We start from the raw sequence: 24,570 nt of genomic DNA on the forward strand, positions 1-24,570 counted from the left end.
TCTTCTTCCTCTTCCTCTTCCTCTTCCTCCTCCTCCTCCTCATGTCTCTTTCTTTCTCTTTCCTCTTTTTCTCCCCCTAACACACTGTTACTATGCATGTTTCCCAATTATCAATGTTCTCTTACATTTGTTGCTTCCGGCTGACTTGAAGATCAATAGTTCCAAGCATGGGGAAGTCTGATTATCTGACTAGATAGCAGTGCAATTCAGTTGCCCTCTGAAATATAATTCCCAGAATAACTCTAAGGCAGGGGTGTCAAACTTGATTCCATTGAGGGCCGCATTTATTGCTTAAAAGTAGGATTACAACTCAGGACTGCTCTGTTCTGCATTGATGTTTTCACCACTACATTATTGTGGGTTTTTGTTTTTTGTATTTATTGTTTTATTTACTACTCTTATTGTTTTTTTAATTAATTGTATTATTTGTATTAATCATATTATCTTTTTATTATATAATATTATATTAATTATATTATATTATTATATTAATTGTATTATTAGCTTTTTGGTTTCAAGCTTTGCAATCCACATAGCCTTGCCAAGCTATGTTAGTCGTGGTGGTGGTGGTAAATGATGAGACCTCCATACAGTGATGGGCTGTCAAATTTTTTACTGCCATACTATGGGCGTAGCTTATTTTGTGGGTGTGGCTTGATGGCCATGTGACTGAGTAGGTGTGGCTTGCAGCCATGTGACCAGGTGAGAGTGGCTTGACAATCATGTAACCGGCTAGCTTAAAGGTCACGTGACTGGGTGGGAGTGGCTTACCGACCCAAGATAAGTTTTCAAATAAGTGCTTGGACTCTTTTTCAGGTAATTAAGTCACATTATTTGAATAGCCACAAAAAGGACAAATGATAGACAGCCTTATTTGTTGAGGAGCACAGTAACATTTTAAGGTTTTGTACTGAACCCACAAGGTTCGCTATGATAACAGGTTAGGCAAGTAGCTCAATTTTCTTTCATTGCTATAAAAGTTCAGTTCTAGATAATGATTAAAAGGATTCAAGCGTTTATGGGTAAACACATACTATTTAATTATTTCCTATTTTAAAAGTAATTAAGGGTCATACTAAGCTACTAGAGAAGGAAAGACAATTAAAAAAAACTACTAAGCATTCAATAAATAGTGCATAAACTTACTATCCCCACTGCGTCCCCCTCTCCGTGGGGGCAGCCGCCCATTACTGCTTGTAATGCAAAGCAACAGCGCCGGTTGGGGATGATGGGAACTTTGCAAGCAGGCTTCTCCGCGATCAAGGCTTGCTAAGAGGTCTCCCCCGAGTCCGTTCTTCTCTCGGCCAGCAGGCGCCGCTATACAGTATACAGAGCGAGCGAGAAAGAGAGAGAGGGAGTAACCACCACTATCCCCGCCGGCGGAAGACCGACCAATCAAAGAAAAGCCGGCCGGAGGGGCGGAGCTTGGGGGGGGAGAAGAGGGCGGGAAGGCGGGTCGGCGAGGCCCCGCCCTTTCTTTCAAGATGGAGCGTCCGGGCTCCTCCCCCTCCCGTCATGCCCCGCGGCGGCCGGAAGCGGCGGCGGCGGAGCGTGAGGGGGGGGGCTGCCGCGGAGGAGCGAGCGCTGGGATCCGCACACCGGCGGCGGCGGCAGGTGTGAGCCGTCCGGATGGCGGAGTCCGGACCGCAGCCGCCGGGCGGCGCGCCCAGCCGGCACGAGAAGAGCCTGGGGCTGCTCACCACCAAGTTCGTCTCGCTGCTGCAGGAGGCCAAGGACGGCGTGCTCGACCTGAAGCTGGTGAGCCGGTGGGGGCTGCGGGGAAGCGGGGAGTGCAAGGCGGGGAAGGGCAGGAGCGGGACCCTCGCACGAGACTCCCCCGTGTCTCCTTCCCCGGGCAGAGCCAGGCGACCCCCATCCAGCCTGCAGGGGTTTTGCAGGTGTGTGGACTACAAAGCCCATCCGCTGCGCGGGGCTGCCTTGGGGAAGGGCAGGACTCTCGCCTGGAGAAGCACAAGACCTCCACCATCTCCCCTTCCCCGGGCAGAGCCAGCTGAAAGCCCCCCCCCCCCAGTTCACAGGTTTGCAGGGGTGCGGAATACAAAGCCCATCTGCCTGCGCGGGGCTTCCTTGGGGAAGAGATGGAGAAGGGTAAGGACCCTCGCCTGGAGAAACACAAGACCCCCTCCCATCTCCCCTTCCCCGGGCAGAGCCAGGTGACCCCCGCCCAGCCTGAAAGGTTTTTGCAGGGATGTGTGGACTACAAAGCCCATCTGCCTGCACGGGGCTTCCTTGGAGGAGAGATGGAGAAGGGCAAGGACCCTTGTCTGGAGGAGCACAAGACCCCCTCCCATCTCCCCTTCCCCCGGGCAGAGCCAGGCGAGGACTACAAACACCCATGTGCGCCCCAGCTTAGCCCAAGAGGCTGCCACCAGGGACAGCTTGGGGGCAGTTGCAAAGGAGCCTGTTGAGCAGCATCCTTTGCCCGGTGTGTGGCTTTTTGTGTGAGTGTGTGCCCTGTGCACATGTTCCCTGTTTGGTCACGTTGACCCGGCTTCTGTTTGAGCCTGACTCAGTTTTGGGGAAACGATACCTCTGGTCTGGTTGGGGTCTTCCACCCATCTCTCCCTCCGATGACCTTTCCTTCCTTCCTTCCTTCCTTCCTTCCTTCCTTCCTTCCTTCCTTCCTCTCCTTCCTTCTTTCCTTTCCTCCTCTTCTTCCCCTTCCTTCCTTCTCTCCTTCCCCTTCCATTTCCCCTTCCTTCCTTCTTTCCTTTCTTCCGCCTTCCCCTTCCATTTCCCCTTCTTTCCTTCTCTCCTTTCCTTTCCTCCTCTCCTTCCCCTTCTTTCCTTCTCTCCTTCCCCTTCCATTTCCCCTTCCTTCTTTCCATTCCTCCTCTGCTTTTCCTTCCTTCCTTCTCTCCTTCCCCTTCCATTTCCCCTTCCTTCTTTCCTTTCCTCCTCTCCTTCCCCTTCCTTCTCTCCTTCCCCTTCCATTCCCCCTTCCTTCCTTCATTCCCTCCTTTCCTTCCCCTTCCTTCCTCCCTCCCTCCTCTCATTCAGCATCAGCAGGGCAATGGTGGGGGGGGGCACATCCCCTTTAGATGCTTGTGGTATGCAGCCTTTTATCCTTTTCCCCTCCTTCTGCCAGCTGGTGGGAGCCCTTCCTTCCCCCTTTTCCTCCCCCACCTCCCTTCCGCCACCTGCGTGCTTGCCAAGGCACCACCTCCTCTGCCGAATGGCGACTGCGACCGCTGCCGTTTTGTGGGCTCCCGTGCAAGGCTTTCTTAGGAGGGTTGAAATTTCTGCAGAAATCTTCTTTCTGCTGCCTCGGCCAGGGTGGGGGCGGGCAGGAAGAGTCCCAAACTTCTTGAGACTAACTTCTCGAAACCGTTAGTAGCAATGGACAGCAGGGTTTCCCCCCAAAGCATACATAGAAAAACCTAGAGTAAAGTCCCGGACAGGAAATCACTTTTTATGCTATGAGCCCCAGCTGAGGTTTAACACAGCACGGGTGAAGGATCAGTGAATCCCCAATAGATCGGAAATATGGCCCTTTTGGGCAGGAGGACTCGGAGTACTATAAAATTTGGGACAAATTTTACAAATGGTTAGAAAAGAGAAGTAATGAAGGAAGTTAAATCAAAAGGAAACATAAAAGCAATTAAAAACTGTAGTAATAATGTATATATGCTCAAAAAACTAAAGGGAACACTCAAATAAAATACCCTAGATCTGATTGAATGAAATATTCTCATTGAATACTTTGTTCTGTACAAAGTTGAATGTGCACCACAGCATGTGAAATTGATAGTCAGTCAGTGTTGCTTCCTAAGTGGACAGTTTTTAATAGGGTTTCTTAAATTCAGTTCCTGTGGATTTACCGAACTAATAGAGAAAAAAAGACTAATTATAATTTAGATCAATACAGAAAAATAACTCATAATATAGTACTATAAAATCACATCTACATCTGTATTTCCATTTTAACGTTGTAGTTAAAATAATTGGAGTAATATACTACTGTAATTTAACATCTACTTCTGTACAGTATTTCCATTTTAACAATATAATTAACATAATTAAAATCAATTAATAAAACAAAGAACCTTATGCTTAAAATTTCTTAATATACTACTATACTATAACATCTACTTCAACATTTTCGTTATAGTTAAAATAATTAAAATCAATTAATAAGGTTAATAGCTTATCCTTAAGATTTCAATATATCATTTATTCATAGAAACATAGAAGTCTGACGGCAGAAAAAGACCTCATGGTCCATCTAGTCTGCCCTTATACTATTTTCTGTATTTTATCTTAGGATGGATATATGTTTATCCCAGGCATGTTTAAATTCAGTTTAATGAATTTAAATTTTCTAGAATTTATTTGTATATTGTTAATAATCTTTTTTCACATTCCACCAATTATACACTTTCTCCCAAGTTTTATAAAACTCAGTTTCCATTTGATTTTTTTGTGAGCTATTCTTGATTAGCAACCATCCTTGATGAATTGATGAAGCAGTTAAGTGCATTAGCCTAATCTGAACAGTAGTTAATTTTTTGCATATGGTGCTGTTTTATGGTTGTTGCAACTGCTTTGTACAGTGTTAGTTTTTGTGATGAGTTTCACATTGCAATAATCATAGAGGGGCACTCTTCAGTTTTAAAACAGACAGTCCTGAGCAAGTGAGGATGGGAGTCCTTGAGAAAGTTCACAAACAGGGTGGGATGTAATTAACACAGCTTTTGTGTTGTGATGGTCCAGGTATGTTTGTTTATGTTTATGTTTATTTAGATTTGTATGCCGCCCCTCTCCGCAGACTCGGGGCGGCTCACAACAAAGTGCAAAAAGACAATTTATAACAAATCTAAATTTCTACTAAAAACATTTAAAAACCCCATTTCTAAACACACATACATACACACATACCATTCATAAATTGTATATGCCCGGGGGAAATGTCTCAGTTCCCCCATGCCTGGCGACACAGGTGGGTCTTAAGGAGCTTGCGAAAGGCAAGGAGAGTAGGGGCAGTTCTAATCTCTGGGGGGAGTTGGTTCCAGAGGGTCGGGGCCGCCACAGAGAAGGCTCTTCCCCTGGGGCCCGCCAACCAACATTGTTTAGTTGACGGGACCCGGAGAAGGCCCACTCTGTGGGACCTAATTGGTCGCTGGGATTCGTGCGGCAGCAGGCGGTCCCAGAGATATTCTGGTCCAGTGCCATGAAGGGCTTTAAAGGTCATAACCAACACTTTGAATTGTGACCGGAAGTTGATCGGCAGCCAATGCAGACTGCGGAGTGTTGGTGTGACATGGGCATACCTAGGTAGGCCCATGACTGCTCTCGCAGCTGCATTCTGCACGATCTGAAGTTTCTGAACACTTTTCAAAGGTAGCCCCATGGAGAGAGCATATCATTGAACTTGCCTCTTTTGTGTTTATTTGCTTTTGCAGGCAGCAGATACCCTGGCAGTGCGGCAAAAGAGACGTATTTATGATATTACAAACGTCCTCGAGGGCATTGGGCTGATCGAGAAGAAATCGAAGAACAGCATCCAGTGGAAGTGAGTAGTGGGAGACAGAAGCCCTGACACTAGCTTCCCTTGTATTTGTATTTGTATTTATTAGATTTGTATGCCGCCCCTCTCCAAAGACTCGGGGCGGCTAACAACAATAAAAAAGACAATGTGAACAAATCTAATATTAAAAATAATCTAAAAAAACCCAATTTAAAGAACCAATCATACATGCAAGCATACCATGTATAAATTCTATAAGCCTAGGGGGAAGGGAAATTTCAATTCCCCCATGCCTGACAACAGGGGTGGGTTTTAAGGAGCTTACGAAAGGCAAGGAGGGTGGGGGCAACTCTGATATCTGGGGGGAGTTGGTTCCAGAGGGTTGGGGCCGCCACAGAGAAGGCTCTTCTCCTGGGACCCGCCAAACGACATTGTTTAGTTGACGGGACCCGGAGAAGGCCAACTCTGTGGGACCTAACCGGTCGCTGGGATTCGTGCGGCAGAAGGCGGTCCCGGAGATATTCTGGTCCGATGCCATGAAGGGCATTGGAGAGTCTATAGCAGGGGTCTTCAAACTTGGTAACTTTAAGACTTGTGGACTTCAACTCCCACAATTCTCCAGCCAGCAGAGCTGGCTGGAGAATTCTGGGAGTTGAAGTCCACAAGTTTTAAAGTTGCCATGTTTGGGAACCCCTGGTCTATAGCATTAGCAATAGCATTTAGACTTATATACTGCTTCATAGTGCTTTTACAACCCTCTCCAAGCGGTTACAGAACAATTTCTCTGAACGGCTGTGGGGTTTCTCTGAAGTTTCTCAGTAATCAGTCATCCAGGTCACGTTTATCCCAAAGAGGCTTTTTCAAAGGGCAACTGGTACTTCCTTTGTTTTTATTTGAAGACGTTTCATTTCTCACCCAACCAATAAGCTTTTTCCAGTTCTGACTGATCGATTGAATTGAGTCAGAACTGAAGGAGCTTTTTGGATGAGAAGTCAAATGTCTTCCTCAAGGAAAAAAACAAATAAACTTTGTTTATTGGAGGTGAATAAAGAAGACCTTACAGACAACCCTCACTCCGTAAAACAGTGTTTCCCAACCTTTTTTGAGCCGCGGCACATTATTCATATTTTCAAAATCCTGGGGAACATTGAACGGGGGGGGGGGGCGCTAAAGAAAAGTTTGGACAAAAAAAATTCTCTCTGTTCCTCCCTTTCTCTCTATTTCTCCCTCTTTCTCTCTCTTCCTTCCTTCCCTTATTTCTCTCTCTCCATCCCTCTTTCTTTCTTTCTCTCTTTTTTGCTCTCTTTCTCTCCCTCCTTCCCTTCCTCTATGTCTTTCTCTCTCCCTTTCTCTCTCTCTCTTGCTATCTCTTTCTTGCTTTTTCCTCTTTCTTGCTCTCTCTCTCTTTCACTGTCTCTTGCTATGTCTCTCTTTCTCTCTCTCTCTGCCTCTCTTGCTATGTCTCTCTTTCTTTCTCTCTCTCTCTGCCTCTTTTGTTATGTCTCTTTCTCTCTGTGTCTCTCTTGCTATGTCTCTCTCTCTCTGCCTCTTGCTATGTCTCTCTTTCTCTCTCACTTGCTATGTCTCTCTTTCTCTCTCTCTTGCTATGTCTCTCTCTCTCTCTCTCCTGACTGCGAGCAGGAGCCCTGACGGCGGCAGCACGTCCAACCGCCACCGTCGGTGCCTCCACCCTGGAGCTCCCTCTTGCATCTCTCCGCGACTGCCTGGGGCCGCTGCAGCCGGCACCCTCCCGCTCCCACCGCTAGTGCCCTCCCGTCGGGCCCCAAAGGACACTTGCCGCCGATGCCAGGGAAGCTCCATCTGGGCGGGGCGCTGCCGATGCCTCCGACCTGGAGCTCCCACTCGCAGCTGTCCCCCGGCTCCTGCCCGATGCCGCGGTTTCTGGCGCTCTCCTGCTGGGCCCCAAAGAAGGAGGGCGGGAAAAAGGAGGCGCGAAGAATGAAGCTCTCCTTTTTCCTGCCTTCCTTCTTTGGGGCCCAGCAGGAGAGCGCCGGAAACAGCGGCATCGGGCAGGAGCCGGGGGACAGCTGCGAGTGGGAGCTCCAGGTCGGAGGCACTGGCAGCGCCCCGCCCAGCTGGAGCTTCCCTAGGAGCTTCGCGGCACACCGGTTGGGAAACGCTGCCGTAAAAGACTCATATCAAATGACCTAAGTGCCAAAGCCCACTGCAACCACATCGCCAAAAAGGCTTCAAGAGTTGTTAACCTAATTTATTTATTTATTTTATTATTTATTTATTACTTAGATTTGTATGCCGCCCCTCTCCGAAGACTCGGGGCGGCTCACAACATGTAAAAAACAAATCATAAGCAATCAGACAAATTTAAAATATTTAAATATTTAAAAAACCCCATATGCTAACAGTCACACACGCAGACATACCATGCATAAATTAAACGTGCCCGGGGGAGATGTTTCAGTTCCCCCATGCCTGCCGACAAAGGTGGGTTTTAAGGAGTTTACGGAAGGCAGGAAGGGTAGGGGCAGTTCTAATCTCCGGGGGGAGTTGGTTCCAGCTTTTGCTCTGGTAATCTCACACTACTAACTAGAGCTTGCAAAACTTTCACCAGACCAATCCTTGAATACAGCTAATCTGTCTGGAACCCACACCACATTTCGGACATAAACACTATAGAAAACATCCAGTGAGGCCTTCCACTCCTCCACTTACAACAGAATACTCTATACAACTAGGCTTACAATCCTAGGTTTAGAAAGCTTAGAATTATGTCACCTTATACACGACCAAAGCATTGCCAATAAAATCATCTGCTACAATTGTCCTTCCTGTCAACAACTACTTCAGCTTCAACCACAACAACACACGAGCACATAACAGATACAAACTCAAAGTAAACTGCTCCAAACTCAACTATAGGAAATACGACTTTAGCAATCAAATAGCTAATGCATGGAACTCACTACCAGACTCTGTAGTTTCATCACCTAACCCCCAAAACTTTACCCTTACACTATCCACTGTTGACGTCTCCTGATTCCTAAGAGGTCAGTAAGGGGCGTGCATAAGGGCATCAGAGTACCTTCTGTCCCCTGTCCTAATGTTTCTCTTTTACTAGTATCATGTAAATAAATATTATTTGTATATCACCATTACGTACTTGACAAAATGAATAAATAATAAACAAACAAATAAATAAATAAAGTCCAATCGCCTTTTGAAAAAGCACCTTTGAGACAGTTGAGATGTGTGTGATTTTTAGTTCTCTCATGGATGCATTAAATGTGTCACTGAATTCTCTTTGAAACACTAAAAGTAAGACACATTTTTTAGGTTTTCTCCTGCATCGTGCGTGATTAAAATGGCCATTGTTATCGGATTCTTAATACGCTGTGGAAAAGGCTGATCCCTTGGTTTTCTCTTTTTTTCCCCCCAAAAGATTTTAATTTTTTCTCCACCTTCACAAAATCAAATTCACATGTATGTACCTTCCAATGTTATGAGAAACATATATAGAAACATATATTTATCCGTAATTCAAACATCCCCATCTTTCAAAAATTCTTATTATTTATAGCATTTCAATCTTAAAAATTAAAACAAATCATTTATGCCAGGTGTACAACACCACCCAAAAAACCTAGCTCCAGTAAAAAAAAAAATCTAATTTTGTCTTCTGGGTTCTCTATCACAGTGATTTTCAGCCTTTTTTGAGCCGCGGCACATTTTTTACATTTACAAAATCCTGGGGCACATTGAGTGGGAGGAGGGTGGGAGGGCTAAAAAAAGTTTGGACAAAAAAATTATCTCTCTCTCTCTTTCTCCCTTTTGCTTTATTTCTTTCTCCATCCCTCTTTCTTTCTTTCTCCCTTCCTCTCTTTTTTGCTCTCTTCCTCCCTCTATGTCTTTCTCTCTCTCTCCCTCCTTCCCTCCCTTTCTCTCTTTCTCATGCTTTCGTTTTCTCTCTGTCTTTTTTCTCTCTCTCTTGCTTTCTCTCTCTCTCTTTCTCTCTTGCTTTCTCTCTCTCTCTTTCTTTTTCTCTCTCTTTCTCTCTCTCTTGCTTTCTTTCTCTCCCTCGCTTTCTTTCTCTCTTTCTCTTTTGTTTTCTTTCTCTCTTTTGCCTCGCTTTTTCTCTCTCTCTTTCTCTCTATCTTGCTTTTGTTCTATCTCTCCCTCACTTTCTTTCTTTCTCTCTCTTGTTTTCTTTCTCTCTTTCTCTATCTTGCTTTCTTTCTCTCTCTCCCTCACTTTCTTTCTCTCTCTCTTTCTCTCTCTTGTTTTCTTTCTCTCTCTCTCCCTCACTTTCTTTCTCCCTCTCTTTCTTGCTTTCTTTCTCTCTCTCCCTCACTCTCTCTCTCTCTCTCTCTTGTTTTCTTTCTCTTTGAAGGCGCGAAGAAGGAAGCTCAGCTTCCGGTCTCGGAACTTAGCTTCGCAGCACATCTGACCATGTCAGATTGAAAAACACTGCTCTATCAAATTAATGTACAAGAAATAATGTCTATTTGGGAAAGATAAAGTCATAGTGGTTAAATGAAGAAATTAAACTATCGGATCTCCTGATTTCTCTTGTTTTCCCGTTCTTGTCAGAGGTGTAGGGCCTGGCTGTAACACCCGAGAAATTGCCCACAAGTTGATTGCGCTGAAAGCAGAGATTGAGGATCTGGAGCATCGGGAACGAGAGCTGGAACAGCAAAAGATGTGGGTGCAGCAGAGTATCAGAAATGTCACCGATGATGTACAGAACAAAGAATATCCTTGGAGTCTTACCCTGGTTCTTCCTGGTTTTTGGGGGGAGTTTCTTTAATGCTAAAATGCAGGTCTTTTCTGACGATTCCGCTTCGGCCTAACTTTACAGTTCTTCCTCTTGTTTATTTGGGATGGCAGTGCCCAAAATTCTGGAATTGGCTGGGAATTCTGGGATTTGTAGTCTCAGAGTGAGAGCATCTCCCATCCTTATATCATTGATTATGCCAATTTGTATAGGGCATTTTTTTTAAAGGCAAGCTGTCTTCTTGTCAAAATGTTCCTAGGCAGGTAACCTAATTTGCACAGGGTAATAGAAAAACAGATAACATCGAATTAGAAAAGGCTCTTTTATTCCACTGTCCTAGTAGCATGAAATAAATAATAGAAACATAGAAGTCTGACGGCAGAAAAAGACCTCATGGTCCATCTAGTCTGCCCTTATACTATTTTCTGTATTTTATCTTAGGATGGATATATGTTTATCCCAGGCATGTTTAAATTCAGTTACTGAAGATTTATCTACCACATCTGCTGGAAGTTTGTCCCAAGGATCTACTACTCTTTCAGTAAAATAATATTTTCTCATGTTGCTTTTGATCTTTGCCCCAACTAACTTCAGATTGTGTCCCCTTGTTCTTGTGTTCACTTTCCTATTAAAAACACTTCCCTCCTGGACCTTATTTAACCCTTTAATATATTTAAATGTTTCTATCATGTCCCCCCTTTCCCTTCTGTCCTCCAGACTATACAGATTGAGTTCATGAAGTCTTTCCTGATACGTTTTATGCTTAAGACCTTCCACCATTCTTGTAGCCCGTCTTTGGACCCGTTCAATTTTGTCAATATCTTTTTGTAGGTGAGGTCTCCAGAACTGAACACACTATTCCAAATGTGGTCTCACCAGCATTCTATATAGCGGGATCATAATCTCCCTCTTCCTGCTTGTTATACCTCTAGCTATGCAGCCAAGCATCCTACTTGCTTTCCTTACCGCCTGACTGCACTGTTCACCCATTTTGAGACTGTCAGAAATCACTACCCCTAAATCCTTCTCTTCTGAAGTATTTGCTAACACAGAACTGCCGATACAATACTCAGATTGAGTATGCTCCTTCTGTTTCAAATTACCCTGTTTCCCCCAGAGGGAAATTAAGACATCTCCTGATAATAAGCCCAATCAGGCTTTTTGAGTGCATGGCAATAAGGTCAAGCGCTTATTTCAGGGTTCAAAAAAATATAAGTCAGGGTCTTATTTTCGGGGAAACATGGTAGTAGCCTTTCTCTTATCCCTGCTTGGATTTTGCCTTAATTCTTCCCTAGGTATTTTTCCTGTGTTGGTGGCCCATTGGTATATTTCCAGTGGGCAGCCACAGTGAACAATACAAACTGGTTAGGCTCCAATTTTCCAGGATTGGTGGTTGGAGGGTGGGACAAAAGGATTAATTTTTAACAAGACTGTTAGGGTGCATGCTACGTTTATTGTGTGTATCTATCTTATTAAACTGCAGTTTAATGTTTCCAAATGTAAAATAATGCACTTGGGGAAAAGGAATCCTCAATCTGAGTATTGCATTGGCAGTTCTGTGTTAGCAAAAACTTCAGAAGAGAAGGATTTAGGGGTAGTGATTTCTGACAGTCTCAAAATGGGTGAGCAGTGTGGTCGGGCGGTAGGAAAAGCAAGTAGGATGCTTGGCTGCATAGCTAGAGGTATAACAAGCAGGAAGAGGGAGATTGTGATCCCGCTATATAGAGCGCTGGTGAGACCCCATTTGGAATACTGTGTCCAGTTCTGGAGACCTCACCTACAAAAAGATATTGACAAAATTGAACGGGTCCAAAGACGGGCTACAAGAATGGTGGAAGTTCTTAAGCATAAAAAGTATCAGGAAAGACTTAATGAACTCAATCTGTATAGTCTGAAGGACAGAAGGAAAAGGGGGGACATGATCGAAACATTTAAATATATCAAAGGGTTAAATAAGGTCCAGGAGGGAACAAGGAGACACAATCAGGTTAGTTGGGGGAAAGATCAAAAGCAACATGAGAAAATATTATTTTAGTGAAAGAGTAGTAGATGCTTGGAACAAACTTCCAGCAGACGTGGTTGGTAAATCCACAGTAACTGAATTCAAACAAGCCTGGGATAAACATAGATAACATCCTAAGATAACATACAAAAAATAGTATAAGGGCAGTGTGGTCGGGCGGTAGGAAAAGCGAGTAGAATGTTTGGCTGCATAGCTAGAGGTATAACAAGCAGGAAGAGGGATGGATCATGAGGTCTTTTTCTGCCGTCAGTCTTCTATGTTTCTATGTTCTATCTTGGGACGGCAGAAAACTGCTGCCGATTTTCAACCATCCAGGTGGAAGGCTCAATCCTAGGCAGCGACAGATGATCCTCTATCAAGGCACAAAGCGTAAAATATCTGCTGTGAACTCGGCATAGGCCACTGGAAGGGCATCCGGCTAGGAAATGCTTAGCCCCATTCAGTTGCTTTGATTCCACCCTGACAAAAAGGGGATTACAGCAGTGTTTCCCAACCTTGGCAACTTGAAGATATTTGGACTTCAACTCCCAGAATTGGTATATGTACTTGCTGTGTGCTAATAAGATAAAGTATTGCTATGTGCTAATAATATACCAGCGAATGCTGGCTGGGGAATTCTGGGAGTTGAAGTCCAAATATCTTCAAGTTGCCAAGGTTGGGAAACACTGGATTACAGGGTTGCAAAAAAGTGTGTGTGGGGGGGGGAGAGAAATACTAATGGGGGAAATGATTTTGCTGAGTTTCGGAGCCAGCTGGTTTTTTCCCTTAACTTCAGGAACATTAGCGTATGTGACAGACGAGGATCTTTGCAAGTGCTTCCCAGGTAAGGATGCCGTGTGGCTTCATCCCTGCGATCCCTGTCTAATATAATTGAATTAATTTGACTTCTGTGCCACCCAATCTCAATAGGACCCAGAGCGGCTTGCAACAGTAAATAACACTGGGGAACAATTTGTAACACAATTTCTGTTGAGTTTGATTTTTGAGCTTTTTAATAGTTAATTAGGCAGGCTGGTTTCAAAACTGTAGTTAGTTTTCTTCTACCGTGTCAATTTTTTTCTCCACACCATATATATATATATATATATGTCACATGTTTAAGCTGAATTTGAAAATTAAGGGAGACTAGGATAGATCTATTTCGGCCTTATTTTGGCCTCATCAGCTAGCCATACCCACTGGGACTTGAACCTGCAACCTTTGCCTTGTAAGGCAGAGAATTATCCTCTAGGCTACAGTATCCAACCCCTTCAGCTCTGTACCAGGGAAGGGTTACATTTTGTGTCGAATCACCCTGGTATATTGAAGGAACATCACAGCTCCTTTTTTGCCTCTCGGCCCAACCCAGGGCCATTTCCAAGGCAGTTAATTTTATTGATAGCCGACAATTCTATCTGTATGTGTCACATGTTTAAGCTGAATTTGAAAATTAAGGGAGACTAGGATAGATCTATTTCGGCCTTATTTTGGCCTCATCAGCTAGCCATATATATATATATATATATATATATATATATATATATATATATATATATATATATATATATATATATATATATATACATACACACACATATATATATATAGACACACACACACACACACACACATACACACAAACTATACATATATAAACTATATTTACAGCAGCACGAAGCTTACAACTTCAGCCTGATGATGGTGAATGTGATTTCAGCAAAACATCGCATAGATATTCAAAATATTACACAGGGCAAAACCCGAACTCAGAATAATCTACATACATATACCCGTGAAAATCTACGAAAACACCTGGGGTCGTTGATTTACCCCTAATCCACAATCATTAACTAATCAGCATACCTCAGTTAAATCAAAGACCCCAGGTGTTACTTGCTATATTAGGGACTGAAAACCTTGTGCCCGGCTGGCGTGAGGAAGAGGAACAGCTGAGGAAGGCGTCCTCTTGCGTTGCTCTCAACTTAGCTCTGTTTCTTGAATGCAGTGTTTCGGTTTTCTCGTTACAGGCGACACACTGCTGGCCATACGAGCTCCGTCAGGAACCCAGCTAGAAGTTCCTGTCCCAGAGGTGGGTGTAGATGTTTGGTCATTCAAACAGAGGGCTCTCTTCAAGCCAGCATGCAGCAGCACCTTCGATGACCGAAGGGTCTTTTGCGGCCCAACGCATTGGACAGGTTGCAAGCATAAAGTAAAAAAGTTGACCGATAAATAAAGCAGAAAATTCACCGATCGAACACGGTATTCCAGAAACACTGGAATAATTAGATAATAATTAATAGCTAATAATTAGTTAATAATTAGATATGTTCAAGAGCAGTCTGGGGAATCAAGATGCAGAAGGAAAAGAAGAAAGTCAAGAGGGACAAAATGGTTACCAGGAAGAAGAAAGCAACCCTGAAATCCCATCCACATGAAGGATTACCCGAGGTCTTCAAACTTGCTGACTTTAAGACTTGTGGACTTCAACTCCCAGAATTCTCCAACCAGCATAACGTGTGGACTTGTGGACTTTAAGACTTGTGGACATCAACTCCCAGAATTTAAGACTTGTGGACTTCAACTCCCAGAATTCTGGAAATTGAAGTCCCCAAGTCTTAAAGTTGCCAAGTTTGAGAACTTGTGGATTACTCCCAAGGAATATCTATTTGGCTGGAAGCAAGATTTCCCAACAGGAGCAACATTAAGAGACATGGACCCTTAAAAGACATGGACTTCCAACTTTAAGGAGTTGGAGCAACATAAAGAGACATGGATTTCCGACTCCCAGAATTCCTCTGGCTGGGGGAAGCACGGGAGTTGAAGCCCTTGGACCTTCAAAGTTGGGAAACCCTGGGTCTTAACAGATTCAATTCTGTGCAGGACATGTGTTCAACTGTCTTAGTGTCTCTATTTAAAAGAAAGGCCTGCTCTAAAGTGTTTGGCACTCTGCTGAGCTGATCCCCAACCCCAAATCCGCTTGGCGCGCTAGGCTACTTTCATCCACGAACCGTGTTGCTGTGTGTGGGGCTCAACAAATTGTGAAGGGCCTCTTCTTTTGTGGTGACACAGAAGGTTTGGGTGTGTGTGTGTCACCGGTACATAGAGAACACCTGAAGATCAAGAATTCCATACTGACATCGATGGTTTCCTCTCAGTCCAGTTGTGGCGTCACTGTTCTGTGCACAGCCCTTGGTGCGAAACCCCCAACTCAAAAATCCTTTATTTTATGAATAAATTAAACTCTTTATTGATATAAGCACACACAACGAAAAGCAGATTTTAAAACGCCAGGAAAAAGGAGTTATTTCTCTTTGGAGCTAAATGTCAAAAATGTCCAGGAAAGGCGTCAGCATTCCTTAGATTAGTGTTTCCCAACCTTGGCAACTTGGAGATATCTGGACTTCAACTCCCAGAATTCCCCAGCCAGCATTCGCTGGCTGGGGAATTCTGGGAGTTGAAGTCCAGGTATCTCCAAGTTGCCAAGGTTGGGAAACACTGCCTTAGATAACAAAGTCCATTTATCATTTAAGCATATGAATTTTGCTTGCTGGAGTCCTGGCAACAAGCATCCAGCAGACAATGGGTTTTATTGAGGCAGAAACCATGGTTTTAAAGCCTTGTTCTATCACACCCCTAGTCTCACATCTCTTCCAATGAACGATGTTGAATCCCCTCACCCAGTTTCACAAAATCCTTTCCCTTTATACTGCTTGGAAGTGACATCACAGGCTAAGTCAACACACTAATAACTTTTACTATGCAACTCCTCTTGCCTTCTGAGCAATCTCCTATAGCGAGGGTCTATCCACTAACTTTCCACTCTAATGTCTTCCTTATCCTCTGACTGGGACCAATCCTCCGTTGTCACATCAGCCCCCTCTAGTGGTTCCTCAGACTCGCTCAGGTCACTTTCTCCCTCACTCATTCTCTGCATCAGCTGGCAACCCCCCCTGACCCAGGGTATCCAGAGGGGCCTGGCTCATCCTCAGAATCTGACACGACCTGAGGTAGAAACATAGAAGTCTGACGGCAGAAAAAGACCTCATGGTCCATCTAGCCTGCCCTTATACTATTTTCTGTATTTTATCTTAGGATGGATCTATGTTTATCCCAGGCATGTTTAAATTCAGTTACTGTGGATTTATCTACCAGGTCTGCTGGAAGTTTGTTCCAAGGATCTACTACTCTTTCAGTAAAATAATATTTTCTCACGTTGCTTTTGATCTTTCCCCCAACTAACTTCAGATTGTGTCCCCTTGTCCTTGTGTTCACTTTCCTATTAAAAACACTTCCCTCCTGGACCTTATTTAACCCTTTAATATATTTAAATGTTTCGATCATGTCCCCCCTTTTCCTTCTGTCCTCCAGACTATACAGATTGAGTTCATTAAATCTTTCCTGATATGTTTTATGCTTAAGACCTTCCACCATTCTTGTAGCCCGTCTTTGGACCCGTTCAATTTTGTCAATATCTTTTTGTAGGTGAGGTCTCCAGAACTGAACACAGTATTCCAAATGTGGTCTCACCAGCGCTCTATATAGCGGCATCATAATCTCCCTCTTCCTGCTTGCTATACCTCTAGCTATGCAGCCAAGCATCCTACTTGCTTTCCCTACCGCCTGACTGCACTGTTCACCCATTTTGAGACTGTCAGAAATCACTACCCCTAAATCCTTCTGAAGTTTTTGCTAACACAGAACTGCCGATACAATACTCAGATTGAGGATTCCTTTTCCCCAGACAAGGAGAACTCACAACAGTCACCAGATAATGTCGTTGCCCCAATACTGTCATTGTATACTGTTCATATACTTGTACCCATGAAATCTCTCTCTTTTTTCTTTCTCTCCAGGGCTTAAACGGCCAGAGGAAATACCAGATCCACCTGAAGAGCAGCAACGGTTCCATTGATGTTCTTCTAGTAAACAAGGATGCCTGGAGCTCTCCTCCGGTGGTACTTCCTGTGCCTCCCCCCGAAGACCTCATCCCGTGCCAGCCTATCACACCCTCGAAGAAGCCGTCCGTTGTCCCGTCCCCGGAGACCTCTCTTCCCAGTGGCGCCCACCCTCCTGTGTCTGTACCCAACAGCACGCAAGATCACAGATCCTCTGCGGCCAAATCGGCCGCCGGGACAGGTGAGCTGTAATGGGGCGAGTGAAAAGCACAGCATTCATTGTTGTTAGTTAATTTAATTTAATTTAATTTAATTACAGGCAGCCTAACTCCTTCTGGATATAGTTGCAAAATCGTGTACGACCCATCGCGATCCCATGGGTTGGACTAGAAAACCACCAACTCTGTTTTGATTGGTTGATCTTAAAGTAATTTTCCTCAGTTTTCTTCCTTCCTTCCTTCCTTCCTTCCTTCCTTCCTTCCTTCCTTCCTTCCTTCCTTCTTTCCTCCTTTCTCTCTTCTTTCTTTCTCTCTATTCTCTTCTTTCTTTCTCTATTTCTTCTTTCTTTTCTCTTCTTTCTCTCCACTGTCCTTTCTTTCTTTCTTTTTCTTTCCTTTCTTTCTTTCCTCTTCCTCTCTTCATTCTTTCTACTCTTCTTTCTCTTTTGCTCTTTCATTCTATCTTTCTACCTACCTACCTATCTATCTATCTATCTATCTATCTATCTATCTTTTTTTATTGAAGAAAGAACAACGCCACAATATATATGTGTCTGCATGTACAAATCACAAAAGAAAAATTTGAACATGGGGGATATAAAAAACATACAAATATAGGGTTTTTGCATTAAACCTCTATCATAATAGGTAGTTGATGTCTTAATTGAAGGAAAAGGAGAGAGCAGCACAACACACCAATAAAATAAAAAGGTAAAAGGTAAAGAAGAGTTAAATAAGAGAGGAGGAAAGAGAAGAAAGAGAAAAGAGAAGGAAAAGAGGAAAGAAAAAGAGAAGGAAACGACATATATACAACAGAGACAAGTCAACCTTTTTTTTTGACTATTATGTCCTTTACAAAATAGTTTATGTCTGAGTAAAATCCATCCTACACAATAAATAATTGAGTGGCATGCAAGTGTAAATATTATTTATTTATTTATTTGATTTGATTTATATGCCACCCCTCTCCGAAGACTCGGGGCGGCTTACAACATATAAAAGAACAATAAAAAAGTCTTAAATCCAAATTTAAAATTCAACTAACTAATCCAAAACTCCCAATTCCTTAAAAACCAATCAATCTCTTTCAAACAGTTAAACATACATTCCATTCTTCAGCCAGGGGCTACTGTGTAATGGCCCCAGGCTTTGTCAGCACAGGTGGGTATTTAGGTTCTTGTGGAAGGAGGGGAGGGTGGGGGCAGTACGAATCTCTGGGGGGGACCTGGTTACAGAGGGCCGCCCCCCCCCCCCCCGCAGAGAAGGCTCTTCCCCTAGGCCCCGCCAAGCAACATTTGTTTTGAGAAGGCCGACTCTGTGGGACCTGACTGGTCACTGGGACTCATGGTTAATTTATAATAAATAAAGATAAATAATAATTTGTCTTTCTGTCGCCCTCTTCCCATTGCAGAGACAGGCACCTCGGCAGCAGAATCGAAAAGCAGTGAGGTGTTGGACTCGCTTACCCCTTCGACTCTGCCGGCCAGCCCACCGGCTGGGCTCGATACGCAGCCCCTCCAATCCTCCGCCTTGCTGGACGGCAGCTCTGTCCTACCCAGTCCCTTGACCTCTTTTGAACCAATCAAGTCCTTCCCCACAGAAAGTAAGCGCTCTGGGTTTTTCAGCCGTCGGGTGGGCGGTTAGGATGGACCAAAAGCAAGAGACGGAACTTGAGTTTGTTTGGCTCTGAGCCCTGCATTGTACTTTGATGGTGCATTTTCAGTCACTGGGTGTGTTTGACAGTCTGTACTGGACTGGCTCTTTTTCTCAGATGTTCTGCTAAAATAGCAATAGCACTTAGACATATACCCCTTCACAGTGCTTTTACAGCCCTCTCTAAGGGGTTTACAGAATCAGCATATTGCTCCTATGATGCCGCCCCGAGTCTGCGGAGAGGGGCGGCATACAAATCCAATAAATAATAATAATAATAATAATAACAACAACAACAACAATAATCTGGGTCCTTATTTTACCCACCTCAGAAGGATGGAAGGCTGAGTCAACAGGAAGGAAGGAAGGAGGGAGGGAGGAAAGGAAGGGAGGGAGGAAAGGAAGGGAAGGAGGGAGGGAAGGAAGGAAGGAAGAGCATTTAGACTTACATACTGCTTCACAGTGTTTTTACAGCCCTCTCTAAGCGGTTTACAGAATCAGCATATTTGCCTTCAATACTGTAATCTCAGTCCTCATTTTACCCACCTCGGAAGGATGGAAGGCCGAGTCAACCTTGAGCCAGTGGTGAGATTTGAACTGCTGAACTACAGCTAGCAGTTAGCTGAAGTAGCCTGCCATGCTGCACTCTAACCACTGCGCCACCCCGGCTCAAAAATTAAGCAGATATAGAGGAAGTGATAAATAACCAGGAGAAATGAGCTTTGCTGGCTAGGGAATTCTGGGAATTGAAGTCCGCCAGGCTTAAATTTAGCCAAGGTTGGAGACCCCTAGTGTAGATAACAGCCAGGAAAACTGTGTGGACTTCAACTCCCAGAATTCCCCAGCCAGCTTGAATTCTGGGACTTGAAGTCCGCACAGCTTTAAGTTGTCCTGGTTGGGAAACACTGGTGTAGAAGACAATGGAAACTTTCAAGTGACATAAAAACAAGAAATCTTAGCAGACTGGGATTGTATCTTGTTTTTTCCCTACCTGGGCTCCTGGATAGGCTGGAATGAACTGCTTCCAGAATTCCTCTCTCTATTAATATTGGGGATTGCAGCCCCAAACATCCTCAAGGACAGAGCTAACCTGGACCCAGAGTTGAGCTGCTGCCAGAACGGCTAATTGCGTGCAGTTCCGCAGCTCTGGAGCGTGAATGTGGGGTCGAGCACAATTTTGCTTCCCATACCTGTGCAGGTAGCAAAATCTTGCACAGGGACAGGGAGCAAAATTGCGCTCAATTTATTTTATTTATTTATTTTATTAGATTTGTATGCCGCCCCTCTCCGAAGACTCGGGGCGGCTCACAACAATAATAAAAACAATATTCTAGCGAAAACAAATCTAATATTAAAAAAGTACATAAAAACTCTGTCATATTTAAAAAGCAAACAACACATACATACCCAAACATAAATATAAAAAAAAGCCTGGGGGAAAGGTGTCTCGGCTCCCCCATGCCTGGCGGTATAGATGGGTCTTGAGTAATTTACGAAAGACAAGGATTTTATTTATTTATTTATTTATTTATTTGTTTGTTTGTTTATTAGATTTGTATGCCGCACTCGGGGTGGCTAACAACAATGAAAAGACAATGAAAACAAATCTAATATTAAAAACAATCTTAAAAACCCCAATTTAAAGAACCACTCATACATACAAGCATGCCATGTATAAATTCTATAAGCCTAGGGGGAAGGGATCCCACACTCCCGCTCCAGAGCCACGGAGATGCACACAATTAGCCATTCCTCTGCATGTGCCACAATAAATGCATTGGTCTTTTAAGATGTGCAATGTTTCTTCTTCTTTTTTTTTCTTTTCCCCAGTACTGGAACTGCCCCAAGAGCTTTCAGAAATGCTTGAGCCAACCAGAGGTGCGTTGCTAGTGTCCCTGTAGCAAAACCTTGTTCGCGCTTTGCCTTTTGTTTGTTTTTTTCCTTTTGGAAGTGGAGAAAAGCCAGGCTTGTTTTAAGCAAACTTGGACCAGGCCCTCGGTTGGGCTCATGTAGAATTAGCAACAAGAGGAAACACGTTTCTTGGCCCACTCTGCTGGTTTTCTGCTTGTAAGGAAGACTTTGCATTCTGAAAGATTAAAGGGTTTAAATGTGTTACTCAAGGGACATTTAATAACAAGAGTTGGAACCTTGGAGGTCTTCTAGTCCAACCCCCTGCTTAGGCAGGAAACCCTACACCCCTTCAGACAGATGGTTATGCAACATCTGCTTGAAATATTCCAGTGTTGGAACATTCACAACTTCTGGAGGCAAGCTGTTCCACTGGTTAACTGTTCTCACCGTCAGGAAATTTCTCCTTAGTTCTAAGTTGCTTCTCTCCTTCTTCCCATTGCTTCTTGTTTGATTTGGTTACCTGCGTAGGCCAAACCCCTGGGGAAAGAAGCAGCTGCTAAAAAATGCATTGTTTCGATGTTGCTTTTGCAGGAGCCTGCAGAACCTGCCCAGTTACTCATACGTAGTTAAGAGAGGAGCAAATTGAGACAGAAAGAAGCTGGGCTGGAAGAATTTGGTGCACGGGGGATATTTTGCACGAACGTAAATGTCTTGCGCATTCTTTTTCTTCTTCCCCACAGAGTGCGTGAATTCTGAGTTGCTCGAAGAGCTGATGTCATCTGAAGGTAAGACTGGCATTTCTTCAACTCTTGGACCACATCAGGTAGCAGAGAAGGCTAGGGAATGCAGCTGTAAATATATGCATTGTTTTAGCTGAGCTAGGGAATTCTGGGAAATGGTCATCTTAAAAGTTGAAAAAGGTTGGGCTAAGGCGGGGGTCGGCAACCTTAAACACTCAAAGAGCCCCAAAGATCCTAACTGGAACCCCCCTCCCTCAATTCAATTCTGGGACCAAGCAGAAGTCTGGTCCTCCCCCGTTAGCATTCCACACTGGACTTACAGCCAATGATAGAAATACCAAACTTCAAACAGAGTATATGTGGCAGTGGTGGTTGTTCAGCAAATAACACAGACCGGTATAGTAAAGGTATAAATATTATTTACAATGTATACAATAGACTTTAGCTATTATATACATATCCAAATATCAATATTACATAGAGTTCCATACAGTGTCATAATATAATATATAGACTTCTAGCAAGTACATTTAGCACACAGCAAGTACATATTTAGCACACAGCAATATAGTATCTTTATTAGCACACAGCAAGTACATATACCATTTAGCACACAGCAATATAGTATATTCTCTTACAAGCACTCAGCAATATCTTACCACACAGCAGAATATATTCTATTATTAGCACACAGTAATATCTTTATTAGCACACAGCAATACTTTATCTTATTAGCACACAGTAAGTACATATACCATTTAGCACACAGCAATATAGTATATTCTCTTACTAACACACAGCAATATCTTAGCACACAGCAGAATATATTCTATTATTAGCACACAGTAATATCTTTATTAGCACACAGCAATACTTTATCTTATTAGCACACAGTAAGTACATATATCATTTAGCACACAGCAATATAGTATATTCTCTTACTAGCACACAGCAATATCTTAGCACACAGCAGAATATATTCTATTATTAGCACACAGTAATATCTTAGCACACAGAGTATTTAGCACACAGCAAAGCGTAGCACACCGCTATATAGTCCGCGGAGAGGGGCGGCATACAAATGTAAATAATAAATAAATAAATAAATAAATAAATATAGCAAGCATTATCAAGAGTAACTGCAATAGCCACCAACAACCTGCAATACAATGCAACAGAGCAGAGAGCAACACATCTGCCTCCCTTTTATGGATAATTGCAGCCTAGCTCTTAAAGCTAGCTCCACATGCGGCTCCAGAGCCCCAGGTTGCTGACTCCCGGGCTAAGAGGTTGGGATTGCCGAATCAGAAGAGGCACCGTCCTCCTAAGAGTCTCTTTTTTCTTTCCCGCGACAGTGTTCGCTCCTTTACTCCGCCTCTCCCCGCCTCCCGGAGACCACGACTACATCTACAACCTGGACGAGACCGAAGGGGTGTGCGATCTTTTCGACGTCCCGATTCTCAACCTCTGACTTTGACTTGGATGGGATGGACTTTTGGGATACAGATTCTTCTTCTTTTTTTTAAGAGAAAGAAACCTGTCTCTAGGGAAGGTGGAGGTGTGGGGGGAGAGCCCCAAACTCTTCATTTTGGATTTTTTTTTTTAAAGTTTTTTGGGTCTGCTGGTGCTTGAGTGAAACACAGAGCTGCTGTGGTCTAGACTGAAAACCGAACGAGGATGAGACCCTCATCTCCAGCTTTTTTCTTTCCCCCCCCCCCCTTCCCTGGCTTATCTTCGTCCACTCCTTGTCCTTTCATGGATGCTGGGTGGGCCTGCTGTTGAACCTTTGCCGAGCAGCAAAAGCGCTTCCTTGAGCCCCCCCCCCCCCCCCCCCCCAAATCCCTCCAACTAGCCTGTTTTGGCATCCCTGCACTGCTGGGGGCACTTTGCAACTCCCCCTCCTTCTTCCTTCTTCCTTTCTGGTTACCAACTTGGAACAGCGGAACCGTGGCCTAGTGGTTTTGGAGAAAATCCCCCCTCTCCCAGCCTCCCTTTTGGCTCGTTCCTAGAATTCAAATGGCGTGGGTGGGTGGGTGGGGCATTCTCTAGCAATCGTCAGCTTTTGGCATGATGGAATGCAGGCATCTCAGCTGGATCGGTATATTGTTTTTGTTTGTTTTCGTTTTTAATGTGCTTAGAAAGTGGCGTTTCAAAGAAATAACCCTCCTGGTCCATCTGTTTTAACACGAAGCACGAAGCCCCTTTCCCTCGTAGGCTAAAAACCCTGTGTGTGTGTGTGTGTGTGTGTTTTTAAGGTGCCAGTTTTGCACAGTCACTTTTCCTCCAAAGAAGTCAGAACAGAGAAATGATTTGTTTAAAAAGAAAAAAAAGTGTGTGTGAGAGTGTGCGCGTGTGAAACAAGCTGGGGCTTTGAGCGGGTGGGACCCTTGCCTGTCGTCAGTGCAGAACCAATTTTGCATGCCCGTCTTGGGTTGTGGTCGATGTCGCCTGCAGCTGTGCTGCTTCAAGCCAGGGAAGAGCTGGCTGGGGCTACTTGGGGAGCTTCATTCCTCTCTCAAGGCCCTTAACCCACCTCCGACGCAGCCATTGGGAGCCTCCGACGGAGGAGATTCCATCACACCTAGTGAAGTGAGTCTAAGCATGCCCCCCTCCTCCCCTAGCTGCTAGATAGAATAGGGCTTTTGGGGATGCGCTGGGGATGCTGTTTCCCTTCGCGACCTGCTAGCTGTATTAACGTCGCTGGTCCCGTAGACGCAGTCCGACTTCTCTTTACAACTGAACCATGGCGTGTTCCCTTTCCTGCGTTCCATGCGCACCATCGCCCTCTCCGTCGGGGTCCTCTCCTGATCCTAGGGACATAGAAGGAGCCCTCGCTTCTCCTCCGACCCCACCCTCCCCTCTGCACTCCCGAACATCTCCCCCCTCAAAAGCCATATATCCTTTTTCACCACTCGTCGGCTTCTAGGTCATCAGCCTGCCGTCCTGGGCGCTACTGGTACGCCCTCGGAAGCC

At 44.3% G+C, this 24,570-nt stretch overlaps 2 protein-coding genes across 3 annotated transcripts in view; one reads left to right on the forward strand and one right to left on the reverse strand.

The window, feature by feature from the left end:
• EXOC3L1 (exocyst complex component 3 like 1) overlaps nucleotides 1–1,512 on the reverse strand; it is a 27,763-nt gene extending 26,251 nt beyond the window's left edge. The window contains exon 1 of the mRNA XM_070760402.1: nucleotides 1,147–1,512. The gene's annotated coding sequence lies outside the window, so the exon portion shown is untranslated. The remainder of the gene's footprint in view (nucleotides 1–1,146) is intronic.
• Nucleotides 1,464–23,198, forward strand: E2F4 (E2F transcription factor 4). 2 transcript variants are annotated; one of them, XM_070760403.1, is made up of 10 exons: nucleotides 1,464–1,758; nucleotides 5,424–5,533; nucleotides 10,055–10,216; nucleotides 13,041–13,084; nucleotides 14,268–14,329; nucleotides 17,094–17,376; nucleotides 18,765–18,956; nucleotides 20,837–20,884; nucleotides 21,598–21,642; nucleotides 22,953–23,198. In XM_070760403.1, the coding sequence occupies exons 1-10, from the start codon at nucleotides 1,630–1,632 to the stop codon at nucleotides 23,066–23,068; spliced, it is 1,191 nt and encodes a 396-aa protein (XP_070616504.1). In that variant the 5' UTR covers nucleotides 1,464–1,629; the 3' UTR covers nucleotides 23,069–23,198. The 2 variants fall into 2 exon arrangements, with proteins under 2 accessions (XP_070616504.1, XP_070616505.1); XM_070760404.1 differs by lacking the exon at nucleotides 20,837–20,884 and having other exon boundaries at nucleotides 1,538–1,758.
• Nucleotides 23,199–24,570: the final 1,372 nt, after the last annotated feature.

Source organism: Erythrolamprus reginae, chromosome 9 (assembly GCF_031021105.1).
Source record: "Erythrolamprus reginae isolate rEryReg1 chromosome 9, rEryReg1.hap1, whole genome shotgun sequence".
NCBI lineage: Eukaryota > Metazoa > Chordata > Lepidosauria > Squamata > Dipsadidae > Erythrolamprus > Erythrolamprus reginae.